General features: G+C 42.9%; 1 protein-coding gene across 7 annotated transcripts; it reads right to left on the bottom strand.

Annotated features, from left to right (window-relative positions):
- Positions 1–286: 286 nt before the first annotated feature.
- On the bottom strand, positions 287–13,324 carry ten1 (TEN1 subunit of CST complex). Of its 7 annotated transcripts, none has more exons than XM_078426689.1 (5): positions 13,259–13,324; positions 10,635–10,824; positions 9,391–9,495; positions 3,935–4,092; positions 287–853 (listed from the first exon to the last, which is right to left on the bottom strand). In XM_078426689.1, exons 3-5 carry the CDS (start codon positions 9,477–9,479, stop codon positions 699–701), a joined length of 402 nt encoding a protein of 133 aa, XP_078282815.1. In that variant the 5' UTR covers positions 9,480–9,495; positions 10,635–10,824; positions 13,259–13,324; the 3' UTR covers positions 287–698. The 7 variants fall into 7 exon arrangements, with proteins under 7 accessions (XP_078282815.1, XP_078282811.1, XP_078282810.1 ...); XM_078426685.1 differs by having other exon boundaries at positions 10,635–10,934; positions 13,259–13,317; XM_078426684.1 differs by lacking the exon at positions 13,259–13,324 and adding an exon at positions 12,627–13,078 and having other exon boundaries at positions 10,635–10,934.
- Positions 13,325–13,874: the final 550 nt, after the last annotated feature.

Below are 13,874 nucleotides of genomic sequence, written 5' to 3'. Positions count from 1 at the left end.
ATGTATACAATAGGCAGTCAGAAATTAGTCTGAGGGTAGTCAGAAATTGCTTACTTCATACAGCAAGGGTTGTGCAATTTGTTCATAAGGACTAAAGTGGGCAATATGTAATTTCCCAAAATACTCAATTATCCTTGTGATCACAGAACTTTTATCCTCGAGACCTAATCTAAGTAGCACCCTGAATATCTGCTCCAGTTTTGGAAGGATATCTTGGTACTTTTTGTACCTACATTAAATATCCAACAAGATAACACACGCAAAGCTCTGCAAAACTTAAGATTTATTCTATACAAGCAGCAAAAACAAGTATCCTCCAGTCTTAATCTTGAAAATTCAAACAGAAAACAAGTCTGCAAAATGGTCAAAATCCAATTTCCTTCTTTCACTGATGTAGTACGGGTTACAATCAAAATCTCACAATGTACAGTACCACTATAATTGTTCAGTAACGATACTCAAAACTCCAAATACATTAGCATTTTCCCAATGCTAGTTGAACTTTAAACATTTAATAATAGCCAAGCTGTGACACCTGAAGGGCAAGGTGAGCACAACATGCAGGAAGCAGACTAGATGCTCTATACCAGCCCAAAACAGAGCAGATTCAGAGAAATCAGACAGCTATAAACACAAACAGCTGTCACACCCGAGGCTCGAGTAACTGCAACTCCAAAGGCAAATTTGAGTGCACACATTCACACATCTCTTCTGCCTGTTCTCTTGGTTTCAAGGGCACTTCTGTCTCTTTGTTGGAAGTAATTTCTCAGCTCCTCTACAGCATGTTCCAGTAATGGCAAGTCAACTCCATCCACATCAATTAGTAGCCGAGCCTGGATCACAGGAACGTTGCCTAAAAAAAATGCCACCAAGTTAATATCCCAGCAATCAAAACCATTGTAGCATGTGCAAAAAGCAATGTAACTGAGTGAAGTTTCCAAAGTCCTGTGATGAGCTTCTCCATCTTAGCCAAAGTACTGCAGCTGGCCCATTTGCCCAGTACAAAGTGGATAAGAAAATAGCTATGATCATCCAATTTTTCAGTTAACTGCATAATGAACCACAGAATCCAAATTTTAAAATAGTTCATTAATGATTTACTAGGTGATATTCAACTGAACTCAAAGATCAAGGGACAAATAGTCCAATTAGCTTCTTTTATATCCCTACATTCTCTTCTCAATCAGAAAAAAATTAGCATCAAACAACTTGAGACAACAATGGAGTGACAGGATGAGTGACTACTCCAAACTATTTCATAACTTGCATTTGATCCTGTAAAATTGTCAGACCACAACTTGCACATGTTAATCATAATATTTTGAATATTGCACCTTCCTTCCATTCAAGAATGCTTACAAGCATGATATTTTTTCCTTGTTCAATTATATCAAAATGTCTTATTCTGCACAAAGTTTGTTTGTTAGGGTTTCCAATTCAACCAAATTGATTGGGGTCAAGGGAAGAACAAAGGAGATAGCCATTCCATGCAAGTGTAGCAAAAGCCAGAATTTGCATCTGAGGAAATGAGACTAACTTAAATAAGCAGAAGACTGGTTTCAAAACGGCGCCTTAGTTTCATAGAGACCTAAACCACTGATTTTCGACAAAAAATGTGTCATTACTGTGGGTAAAAGTGATCAGATATTAGTTGGACGTATAGACTTGTGAAGTGTGCAGATATTTAATATAAAAGTATAAAATGTAGAGTGGAATAAAGAATGTAGAGACATATATACTTAATGGCATATATTGAAGGATGGCTGGGACATAAACCTTTGCAAGTAGCAGGGAACGCTAATGTCAGCTTCAAACATATGGGATCCATGGCTATGTAAATACCAGCATGGAATATAAAACCGAAAGAACTTATGCTGCAAGTAATTAGGAAAGCTAACAGAATGTTATTGTTCGTTGCTAGGCCAATTGAATACAAAAGTAGGGACGTTATGCTTCAGTTATACAGTGTACTGATGAGATCACATCTGGAGCATCTATCCAGAATTTGCTTCTTTATTCAAGGACGGATGTTGATGCATTGGGAACAATTCAGAGTACCAGACCAACTCCCGAAATGAGAAAATTACTTTTGAGAATAGGTTGGACATATGACAGACTGCACTTGTTTCTATTAGAGCTTAGATAAACGAGAACAGACTTGTCACAATAGGCACGGTGAAATTATTTTCTCTTGTATAATCTAGAATTAGGAATCAATGTTTAAAAATAAAGGGTCACCATTTAAGACTAAGGATACCATTTTTGTTCTGAGTATCATGGGCCAATATACTAGAATCAGAGTGGAAGTTATAGGTCTTCCACTAGTCCAAAGTCACATATGCACCAAATATGCAACAAAGGCAGACCATCTTTAAGGCACATTCAACACTTTATAATAGAAATAGATAGATTATTGATAAGCATGGGTGTGAACAGTTATAGCAGGTAGATAGAATTGCAAAACTGAATTTATAATCAGCCATTTCCTTGTTAAATGGATAAGCAGGCTCAAGAAGCCAAGTGAACTATTCCTGCAGCCAATTCATATGTTCATACCCTTTATAAATCACATGGAAGGGCTCCGCTGGATTATGGGCACTGCAACTTGGGAAGAGTGATAGAGATGTTGCTGATGCCAAGTATATCATCTACAAAGAGTCCAATGATGAGGCCCAATTTTTTGCAGCTGCTTCTACAATGAGTTGGCTAGCCTTGAAGTGATCAAAACTCAGGACATTTGCTGATGATCGGAAAGAATGCTTAACCCCCTTTGCAATCGATGCACACATACACTGAGATTTGTATATCATTTCACTGCAATGTTGCAGTTCAATAATCTTTCATGCTACAAATGAATCAGGCAATGATCATCTCCAGCAAATGTGAGCGTAACCCATGTCTTCTTGACAATTAATCGAATTATCATCCCTAACCATCAAAACCCTCGAGAAACTGCTTTGCACCTCTCCACAAAGACAGGGCGAGACCCTGGGTTTTCTGTTCGGAGTAGCTCACTTCCCCAAGGCGCAAGACAGGAAGATGATGGAATCCTCTTCAATTACCCTTGTTGGTTGGGTCCAGCTCTCCTCTGAATTACAATCACATTTGTAATTGTTCATGAAATACTAATTCCATTGGTAATTTAAGCATTTATCCTAGATACCCTAAACAGTGGAAGTTATAGGTCAACCACTGGATCTGGAGTATTCCAGACTTGAGAATAACAGACTTTTCCCAAGGCCTAAGCAAATTAATTTTCATAACAATCCATTAGTTTCATGATCAATATTACACACACCTGCTTTTATTCCATGTTTATCTAATTACATTAATTTAAATTCCCTGACACACCCCAGGATCATTAGTTTACACCTGCAAACAATAGCCCATTATGCTAGCAGAGTGTAATCTATAACTGTCTAACCATTCCCGTAACAATAGGGCTTCTGGAAGTCTGTCTCACTAGTTTTCTAAACCTGCCACATGTTAATGACAAACTGGAATTGTGCTTTTAATACCCAAATTTAAGCTATACAAATATTGAGGGGAAATTGGATTAAGTACTGACCTCTGCTGGTTTTAAATCTGCACTACAGACAGCTTGAGATTTAATGGACAAAAGTTGAGATATAATGGACAGATGGAACAAGCAGTCATTGGCATGCACAAGCTGGAATTGCCTGCAAGCGCAGCTTGTATTTATCTATCAACTATATTGTGGTAATACACCCCCAAGATGCCTTACAGGAGCAGTGTCAAAAAAAGTGCAGCAAAGAAGTGTTTGAATAGATTATTAATGACAAAGTTAGGATTTAGGTGGCTTTAAGAACGAAAGCTGCTTTAAGCTTAGAAAAAACGAGGAAGCCGCATTGGAGAAATTCAGCGAGATATGCTGGACTGAAACAAATCATTCTCATAGCCTCCCCCACTCTACCTGTTGTGGTTTCCATCTCTCCAAGTGCCATATATTCTGTTCCGATCCGAGCTTCAAATGGTTCTACCAGTGAAGTGAGGACTTGTAGTCTGTAATCATTTGAATTGCGATGAACAGAGAGTGCTGCCACAGAGATCCTGGCATCATAATTAGTTAACCTAAAATATTTTTTAAATGTTTAAATGGAGAAGTTGACAACAGGGACAGCATTGCGCTACACCAGAGAGATAGGTCCAATATGTTTCTGCTATTTTGTATATGGTTTGAAAGTTTTATCAATTGGGAAGATTTAGCCTGTTCAGGACTTTGTTCAGCCTGAAGAAGGGTTGCAACCCGAAACGTCACCTATTCCTTTTCTCCAGAAATACTCCCCTATCCCAGTTCTTTTGGGTGGGCGGTTGGAGCGGTTGAAGTAGCGGCCGGGCGGTAGGTTTAGAAACCGAGCACGGGGCTTTGTTTGGGGAGTATGAGTGCCAGGGCAGTTTATTGTTCTGGGTGTCGGATGTGGGGAATCTGGGAGTCTGATAGTCTTCCAGACATCCACATCTGCGCCAGGTGCGACGAGATGGGGCTCCTAAGGGACCGTATTAGGAACCTGGAGCGGCAGATTGATGACCTCCATCTGGTCAGGGAGAGTGAGGAGGTTATAGAGAGGAGTTATAAAGAGGTGGTCACTTCAAGACCACGGGAGGTAGACAAGTGGGTCACGGTTAGGGGGGGGCAAGGAGCAGAGGCAGGGACTAGAGAGTACCCTAGTGGATGTACCCCATGGTAATAAATACTCCTGTTTAAGTGTTGTTGGGGAGTACAGCCTACCTGGGGGCAGCGACGGCGCCCGGGCCTCTGGCCCGGAGTCTGGCCCTGCTGCTCAGAAGGGTAGGGAAAGGAAGAAGAGAGCGATAGTAATAGGGGACTCTATAGTGAGGGGGTCAGATAGGCGATTCTGTAGACGCAGTCGGGAGACCCGGATGGTGGTTTGCCTCCCTGGTGCCGGTGTCCGGGATGTGTCTGAGCGTGTCCAGGATATCCTGAAAGGGGAGGGAGAGGAGCCAGAGGTCGTGGTACATATAGGTACCAACAATATAGGTAGGATAAGGGAAGAGGTCCTGAAAGAAGAATTTAGGGGGCTAGGAAGGGAGTTAAAAAAAAGGACTTCCAAAGCAATAATCTCGTGCCACGCGATAGTGAGAATAGGAATGGAGTGAGGTGGAGGATAAATACGTGGCTGAGGGACTGGTGCAGGGAGCAGGGATTCAAGTTTCTGGATCATTGGGACCTCTTCTGGGGGAAGTATGACCTGTACAAAAAGGACGGGTTGCATCTGAACCTGAGGGGAACCAATATCCTGGCGGGGAGATTTGCTAAGGTAATTGCGGAGACTTTAAACTAGTACGGTTGGGGGGAGGGACTCAAACACAGATAGCTAATAGGCAGTGTGTGAGGCAGGAGGCAGAAAAGGGAAACACTTAGACCCAATATGTAGGCGAGAAAGAAGGGAAAATAAATAAACTGAGAATAAGAAATGATGGGTCCCTTAAATGTGTATATTTTAATGCTAGGAGCATTGTAAGAAAGGTGGATGAGCTTAGAGCCTGGATTGACATCTGGAAGTATGATGTTGTGGCGATCAGTGAAACATGGTTGCAGGAGGGTTGCGATTGGCAATTAAATATTCCAGGATTTCATTGTTTCAGATGTGATAGAATCGGAGGGGCAAGAGGTGGGGGTGTTGCATTGCTTGTCAGGGAGGATATCACAGCAGTGCTTTGGCAGGACAGACTAGAAGGCTCGATTAGGGAGGCTGTTTGGGTGGAACTCAGAAATGAGAAAGGTTTAGCAACACTTATTGGGGTGTATTATAGACCGCCAAATAGGGAACGAGAATTGGAAGAGCAAATATGTAAGGAGATAGCAGATATTAGTAGTAAGCACAGAGTAGTGATTGTGGGTGATTTCAATTTTCCGTACATAAAGACTGGGAATCACATTCTGTTAAAGGGCTGGATGGTTTGGAGTTTGTAAAATGTGTGCAGGATAGTTTTTTGCAGCAATACGTAGAGGTACCTACCAGAGAAGGGGCAGTGTTGGACCTCCTGTTGGGAAATGAGACGGGTCAGGTGACGGAGGTATGTGTTGAGGAGCACTTTGGGTCTAGTGATCACAATGCCATTAGTTTCAATATAATTATGGAGGTCAAATCTGGACCAAGGGTTGAGATTTTGGATTGGAGAAAGGCTAATTTTGAGGAGATGTGAAAGGATTTAAAAGGAGTGAAATGGGACATTTTGTTTTATGAAAAGGATATAATAGAGAAATGGAGGATATTTAAAGGTGAAATTTTGAGAGTACAGAGTCTTTATGTCCCTGTTCGGTGGAAAGGAAAGAATAATAATTTGAAAGAGCCGTGGTTTTCCAGGGAAATTGGACACTTGGTTCGGAAAAAGAGGGAGATATACAATAAATATAAGCGGCAGGGAGTAAATGAGGTTCTTGAGGAATATAAAGAATGTAAAAGGAATCTTAAGAAGGAAATTAGAAAAGCGAAAAAAAGATATGAGGTTGCTTTGGCAAGTAATGTAAAAGTAAACCCCAAGGGGTTCTACAGATATGTCAATAGCAAAAGGATAGCGAGGGATAAAATTGGTCCATTAGAGAGTCAGAGTGGACAGCTATGTGCTGAGCCGGAAGAAATGGGGGAGATATTAAACAATTAATTTTCTTCGGTATTCACCGAGGAGAAAGATATTGAATTATGTGAGGTAAGCGAAACAAGTAGAGTAGTGATGGAAATTATGAGGATTAAAGAAGAGGAGGTACGGACACTTTTGAAAAATATAAAAGTAGATAAGTCTCCAGGTCCTGATAGGATATTCCCTAGGACATTGAGGGAAGTTAGTGCAGAAATAGCAGGGGCTATGACAGAAATATTTCAAACGTCATTAGAAACGGGGATGGTCCCGGAAGATTGGCGCATTGCATTGCGTATGTTGTGCCTTTGTTTAAAAAAGGTTCTAAAAGTAAACCTAGCAATATAGACCTGTTAGTTTGACGTCTGTGGTGGGAAAATTAATGGAAAAGATACTTAGGGACAATATATATAATTATATGGATAAACAAGGCCTGATTAGAAACAGTCAACATGGATTTGTGCCTGGAAGGTCATGTTTGACTAATCTTGAATTTTTTGAAGAAGTTACCAGGGAAATTGATAGGGGCAAGGCTGTGGATGTTGTCGATATGGACTTTAGTAAGGCATTTGACAAGGTTCCACATGGTAGGTTGATTAAGAAGGTTAAATCGTTGGGTATTAATAGTGAGGTTGCAAGATGGATTCAACAATGGCTGAATGGGAGATACCAGAGGGTAATGGTTGACAACTGTATGTCAGGTTGGAGGCCAGTGTCTAGTGGAGTACCCCAAGGATCTGTGTTGGGTCCACTGTTGTTTGTCATTTACATTAATGATCTGGATGATGGTGTGGCAAATTGGATTAGTAAATATGCAGATGATACTAAGATAGGTGGTGTAGTTAATAATGAAGTAGAGTTTCAAAGTCTACAGAGAGACTTGGGCCTTTTGGAAGGGTGGGCTGAAAGATGGCAGATGGAGTTTAATGCTGATAAGTGTGAGGTGCTGCATTTTGGTAGGACAAATCAAAATAGGACGTACAGGGTAAATGGTAGGGAATTGAGGAATGCAGTGGAACAGAGGGATCTGGGAATAACTGTGCATTGTTCCCTGAAGGTGGAATCTCATGTGGATAGGGTGGTGAAGAAGGCGTTTGGTATGCTTGCCTTTATAAATCAGAGCATCGAGTATAGAAGTTGGGATGTAATGTTAAAATTGTACAGGGCATTTGTGAGGCCGAATCTGGAGTATGGTGTGCAGTTCTGGTCGCCAAATTATAGGAAGGATGTCGACAAAATGGAGAGGGTACAGAGGAGATTTACAAGAATGTTGCCTGTAGCACTTAAGCTACAGAGAGGTGTTGAACAGGTTGGATCTTTATTCTTTGGAGCGTAGAAGGTTGAGGGGGGACTTGATAGAGGTATTTAAAATTTTAAGAGGGACGGACAGAGTTGACGTGGGTAGGCTTTTCCGTTTGAGAGTGGGGAAGATTCCAACAAGGGGACATAACTTTAGAATTGAGGGACAAAAGTTTAGGGGTAACATGAGGGGTAATTTCTTTACTCAGAGGGTGGTGGCTGTATGGAATGGGCTTCCGGTGGAAGTGGTGGAGGCAGGCTCGTTTTTATTATTTAAGAGTAAATTGGATAGGTATATGGATGAGAGGGGATTGGAGGGTTATGGTCTGAGAGCAGGTAGATGAGACTAGGTCAGAGAGAGTGGTCGGCGTGGACTGGTAGGGCCGAACGGGCCTGTTTCCGTGCTGTAGTTGTTATATGGTTATCCGCTGAGTTACTCCAGCATTTTGTGTCTATCTTCATAAAGCACTACATTTGCCAAACAGTTCAGTCTGGAAACAAACATATCCATTTACCTTTTGCAAAGCAATATTTCCTGAAGAATCAATGGGCAACTGAGCTAAGCCAAATGGGCTAGAGGAAAGCGCCAAAAGGAAGTTTACATCACAATCCTTTTGTTACATCAAATTTGAAAGTCAGATATAGGCTATTCAACCCAGCTGGCCCACACTATTCTTTATTTACAACAGCTCACTCACTTACTACCACTTCACTCCATATCCTTATGTTCCTTTCTTCATATGTGGAGAGAATGTTTCCACTAGTAGGAGAGTTTAGCCCGAGAGGTCATAGCCTCAGAATTAAAGGATATTCCTTTAGGAAGGAGATGAGGATAAAATTTATTTAGTCAGAGGGTGGCGAATCTGTGGAATTCTTTGACTCTAAAGGCTGAAGTCCAAGTCAACAGATATTTTTATGGCAGAGATATAGATTCTTGATTAGTACAGGTGTCATGGGTTATAGGGAAAAGGCAGGAGAATGGTGTTAGGAGGGAGAGATAGATCAGCCATGATTGAATGGCAGAGCAGACTTGAAGAACCGAAAGGCCTAATTCTGCTCCCATCACATGACCTTGTATAAGCATCAATTCACTTCTTCATGAGTCAATTAATATATTGACATACAAGCTAGTAAACATTGAAACATTTACAATTTGCATTATCAAATTCTGTCATAACAGGCCAACAAAAAAACAATACCAGGTCAAATGTGTGCAAGTATTTATTTCATATAGAATCATTATTTAATGAAGTGCAAGACAGCTGTGGAAGTCAAACTGGGAGTCAGTTAGAGATTGTTATTAGAAGAGCAAAGGTGAAGGAGGTTGTTGACTCATGTGAGGGATAAACTAGATCAGTGCAAGAAGAAATCTGTCTGGAGGCTTTTTCTGTGTATTACTTCCTTATAAAGAGGAATGTAGGGGAAAGCAAGGCAAGTGTTGATGTGAATCATGCATCTATTGGCACGTACCTGCCAAATGTTCTCACTGTACTTCCTTCATCCACTGCACCTGAACAAATCTCCCACAAAAAGTGAAACACGCCAGGCTTTGGTAGCATTTTTTCTCTCTTTTCTCTGAGTGAAAGAGTTAAAAACCTGAAATTAGTTTCTGTTTCTTTAATCATTGATGATACAAGTTACCTATGATTGTCACAATGGGGCTTCAGGGTTGGTTATCACTTATCACCAAGAAGCAGCACGTCTATTACCATCAATCCTATATTACCATTAACACTGGAGCAAACAGCTGGCAATAATGCTTCCAGGTTTACAATGAAAGTAATTTTCAGAGGCAAAAATTTAAATGTAACGCTAGATGAAATTTCCCACCATGATACATATAAATCAGTTGAATACATCCCCAAGATTTGTAGAGTTTGCCAAACTGGGGGTAGGATTTAATCCAACACACAATGTTGATGTGATGTAGATTATACATCTGGGGGATGAAATATAGAAGGAAAACCAAATAAGTCAATTAGGCAGAGCAAACTGCTGTTGGAGGAATACAAGACTAAATTGCAGGAGGAATGCAAGACAAATAAACCTAGAATTTTTAACTGCACAGGGACATAGTTGAAAGAAGGGCAGGTCTGAAACATTCAAGGGGATAGGATCTTCAGCATTACAGCAGGTGTACAAAAAGGTGGTGGCATTGGAAAATTAAGTAATTCACTACTTGAGTAAAGAAATGATACCCTAGAAGGTACTTGAAATGGTCCTTCAGATAGTGTTTTGGAGCAAAAAATACAATTTCAATGAGGCCTTAAACACACAAGGAAACTTCAGACTGAGGAAGGGTCCCAACAGAAACGTTACCGGTGCATGTTCTCCAAAGATGATGCTTGGAAAGAAACAAAATGCTTTCGACCCACTGAGTTACTCCGGAACTTTATGCCCTTTTACTAAACTTCATGGGATAACAAACTTCAGAGCAAGAAGCTCAAGGAAGCTGATCCTTGCTTTTTACATATTTTTTATTCATTTGTTCAATACACCATCTATATCTCTCATTTCCCTTTCCCCTGACTCTCAGTCTGAAGGGTCTCGACTCAAAACCTCACCTATTCCTTTTTTCCAGAGATGTTGCCTGACCATGCTGAGTTACTCCAGCTTTTTGCATCTTATCCTGTTCCAAGTCTCCTTGAGTGCTTAAACTTGATGTAAGAACACACTATGACCTAAAACCATGGACATGTTTTTTGTAAACTTACCACACAATGTTGACCTTTCCTGAGGGATTCGCCTGACTTTGAAGCCCAGTTTCTGAAGAAGGGTCTCAAACCGAACCGTCACGTTTTCTCCAGATATGCTGGCCGACCCGCTGAGTTACTCCGGCTTTTTGTGTCTATTATCGATGGGCAAGTTTGTGTTGTGGGAAAGGGACTGCCCCAGCTGTGCCTTCTTCTCCAAGGAATAGATGGGGTAGTCAAGTCAAGTCAAGTCAATTTTATTTGTATAGCACATTTAAAAACAACCCACGTTGACCAAAGTGCTGTACATCTGATTAGGTACTAAGGGAAAAAATGAAACATACAGTAGCACGCAAACATAACAGCACATACAAAACAGTTCACAGCGCCTCCTCAATGAGCCTCAAACACTAGGGAGTAGAAATAGGTTTTGAGCCTGGACTTAAAGGAGTCGATGGAGGGGGCAGTTCTGATGGGGAGAGGGATGCTGTTCCACAGTCTAGGAGCTGCAACCGCAAAAGCGCGGTCACCCCTGAGCTTAAGCCTAGACCGCGGGTAGATGCAGAGTCTCTTGCCCAGAGAAGGGGAATCTAGGACCAGAGGACATAGGTTCAAGGTGAAGGGGAAAAGATTTAATAGGAATCCAAGGGGTAACTTTTTCATACAAAGGGCGGTGGGTCATGGAACAAGTTGCCAGAGGAGGTAGTTGAGGCAGGGACTATCCCAACGTTTAAGAAACAGTTAGACAGGTACATGGATAGGACAAGTATCGAGAGGTCAAAGCTGCCGAAGATGCCAAGGTTCTTCAAAATAACATCTTTTCAATTATCTTTGCAATTGGGAAACCATTTGGCAAATGGGTTTTAATGACACCAAATGCTTTTCTATGAGAGTTACTCATAAAGTCAAGCCGATCATAAACCGGTACAAGATGCGAGACAACCTGCTTAAAGAGGTTGATCACCGCCCATACCTGGGAGTTGAACTCACATCTGGTCTAGCCTGGAACAGACAAATAAATCAGATTGCCACAAAAGTAAACAGAACTTTGGGCTTTCTCCAGACAAATGTATCCACTTGTGACAAACCAACAAAGGAGGTAGCGTACAAAACACTTGTCTGCCCTCTGTTGTAATATTGCCAGACAACATGGAACCCTCACCAGAAAAATAAAACATTGACACCCTTGACAAGGTTCAGAGGCGTGCAACACGGTTTGTTTGTGACGACTACTCAAGATAGTCAAGCGTCTCCGATATGTTAAATCGCCTTGGCTGGGAGTCGCTGGAGTCAAGACACACCAAAGCCCGCTTATGTGTACTCTACAAAGAGACTCATGGCATCACCCCCAGTAACATATCTCACTTCATTCAATCCAATACCCAGAAATTTACAAGCCGTCTTCAGGTCACTTCATTTATACTCGAATTAGAGCAAACGGAAATAGTTGCCTACAGTCACTATATCCATGGACTATCCCAGAGTGGAACATCCTTGCCGACACCACCAGATGTGCACCAACCTTGCCACTCTTCAAAAGTCACACAGCTCAACAACTTGGACATGGATCATCTCACCAAACGTGCCCACATAAAAATCTAAAACAACCATTTTGTAACCAGTACCCACGCGAGTGAAACCTGCATGAGATAGTCCAGCTGTTGGCGGTTGTGCAGTAGAAAGCAGAAAAAAACAAAAGTTTGAAGGGATATGGACGAAGCGCAGGCAAGTGGGACTAGTTTAGCTGGGTGGGACATGTTGGCCGAGAAGGGCCTATTTCCACACTGTATCAGTCTATGACTCTACTCCAAAGACGTACAGGTATGTAGGTTAATTAGCTGGGCAAATGTTAAAAATATAATTGTCCCTAGTGTGTGTAGGAGAGTGTTAATGTGCGGGGATCGCTGGGCGGCGCGGACCCGGTGGGCCGAAGGGCCTGTTTCCGCGCTGTATCTCTAAATCTAAACAAAAAATCTGATTCTATTTTATAGGCAGCGCTTGTTAGAGAGATACCTAGTCTCTGTTGTCCATTAGTTACTTGAGTGACGCAGCACCACTTCTTGCTCACTCTGATCCCGTCTCACATCAGTCTGAAGAAGGAAGGGTCTCGACCCGAAACGACACCCATTCCTTCTCTCCTGAGATGCCGCCCGAACCGCTGAGTTACTCCAGCGTTCTGTGAAATAAATACCGTCTCATATCTCTCGCTTCTCGACCCAAAGAGCCCCGTCCCTGGCCTGGCCTTTTTTCTCCTTCTCAGCCGCGCGCCGCGCCGCGCCCCCAGCCTTCGTAACCCGACTTCGTCCCTCAGATGAAGCAAATCTTTTCTTTAATAATAAGATTAAAAGGAAAAAAAGTGGCCAACGGCTGAGGTTCAAAAACAAACCGTCGAGGCGCGAGAACGCAGCCGCGCCTGCGAGGTCAGACAAAGGTCACGTGACGGCGACCCTTCAGGCGGGGCCGGTGCGCGAGTGATTGGTAACCGTGGCGACCGCTGGTCGGGGGACGGACCGACGACGAGCCGGGGGGGGGGGGGGTCGGGGGGTTAGGTGACGAGCCGGGGGGGGGGGGGGGGGGGGGGGTCGGGGGGTTAGGTGACGAGCGGTGGGGGGGGGGGGGGTGGGTCGGGGGGTTAGGTGACTGACCGGAGGAGCGAGGTCAAGACCGGAGGAACGGCCTCAGCAATGTGCAGAGTCAGGTGACTGTAACCATGGCGACTGGTGGGAGGGGCCGAGCGTGTAGCGAGGTCAGGTGACTGTAACCATGGCGACTGTTGGGCGGGGCCGAGCGTGCAGCGAGGGCAGGTGACCGTAACCATGGCGACCTGCGGGGTCAGGTGACGACGGTGACGGTAACCATGGCGACCCGAGGCAGAGCTGTCCCAGGTAACGCTTCATTCACAAAATGCTGGAGTAACTCAGCAGGTCAGGCAGCATCTCGGGAGAGAAGGAATGGGTGACGTTTCGGGTCGAGACCCTTCTTCAGACTGTTTCTCCGGGTCACCTGCACAGGTATCAGCTCGGTGCACAACTACTGGGCCTTTTAATATCACTGCTCTGATTGTTGGCTATCAGATTAATAATAATAATAATATTGGATGCACATCTTTTCATAAGTTCATAAGTGATAGGAGCAGAATTGGGCCATTCGGCCCATCAAGTCTACTCCGCCATTCAATCGTGGCTGATCTATCTCTCTCTTCTAATCCCATTCTCCTGCTTTCTCCCCATAACCTCTAACACGCGTACTAATCAATAATCT

Source organism: Rhinoraja longicauda, chromosome 32 (genome assembly GCF_053455715.1).
Source record: "Rhinoraja longicauda isolate Sanriku21f chromosome 32, sRhiLon1.1, whole genome shotgun sequence".
Taxonomy (NCBI): Eukaryota; Metazoa; Chordata; class Chondrichthyes; order Rajiformes; family Arhynchobatidae; genus Rhinoraja; species Rhinoraja longicauda.
The sequence above is the reverse complement of the archived record's forward strand: the minus strand, read 5'-3'. Positions and strand labels throughout refer to the sequence as shown.

Bases quoted from the DNA above. Each gene is read 5' to 3' on its own strand.
- ten1 (XM_078426689.1), bottom strand. From the start codon at position 9,479: ATGCTACCAAAGCCTGGCGTGTTTCACTTTTTGTGGGAGATTTGTTCA. The intron at 4,093-9,390 runs GTACGTGCCAAT...AAAATATTTTAG, and splicing joins ACAGTGAGAACATTTGGCAG to GTTAACTAATTATGATGCCA. The intron at 854-3,934 runs GTAGAGTGGGGG...CATTTTTTTTAG, and splicing joins AGAGATGGAAACCACAACAG to GCAACGTTCCTGTGATCCAG.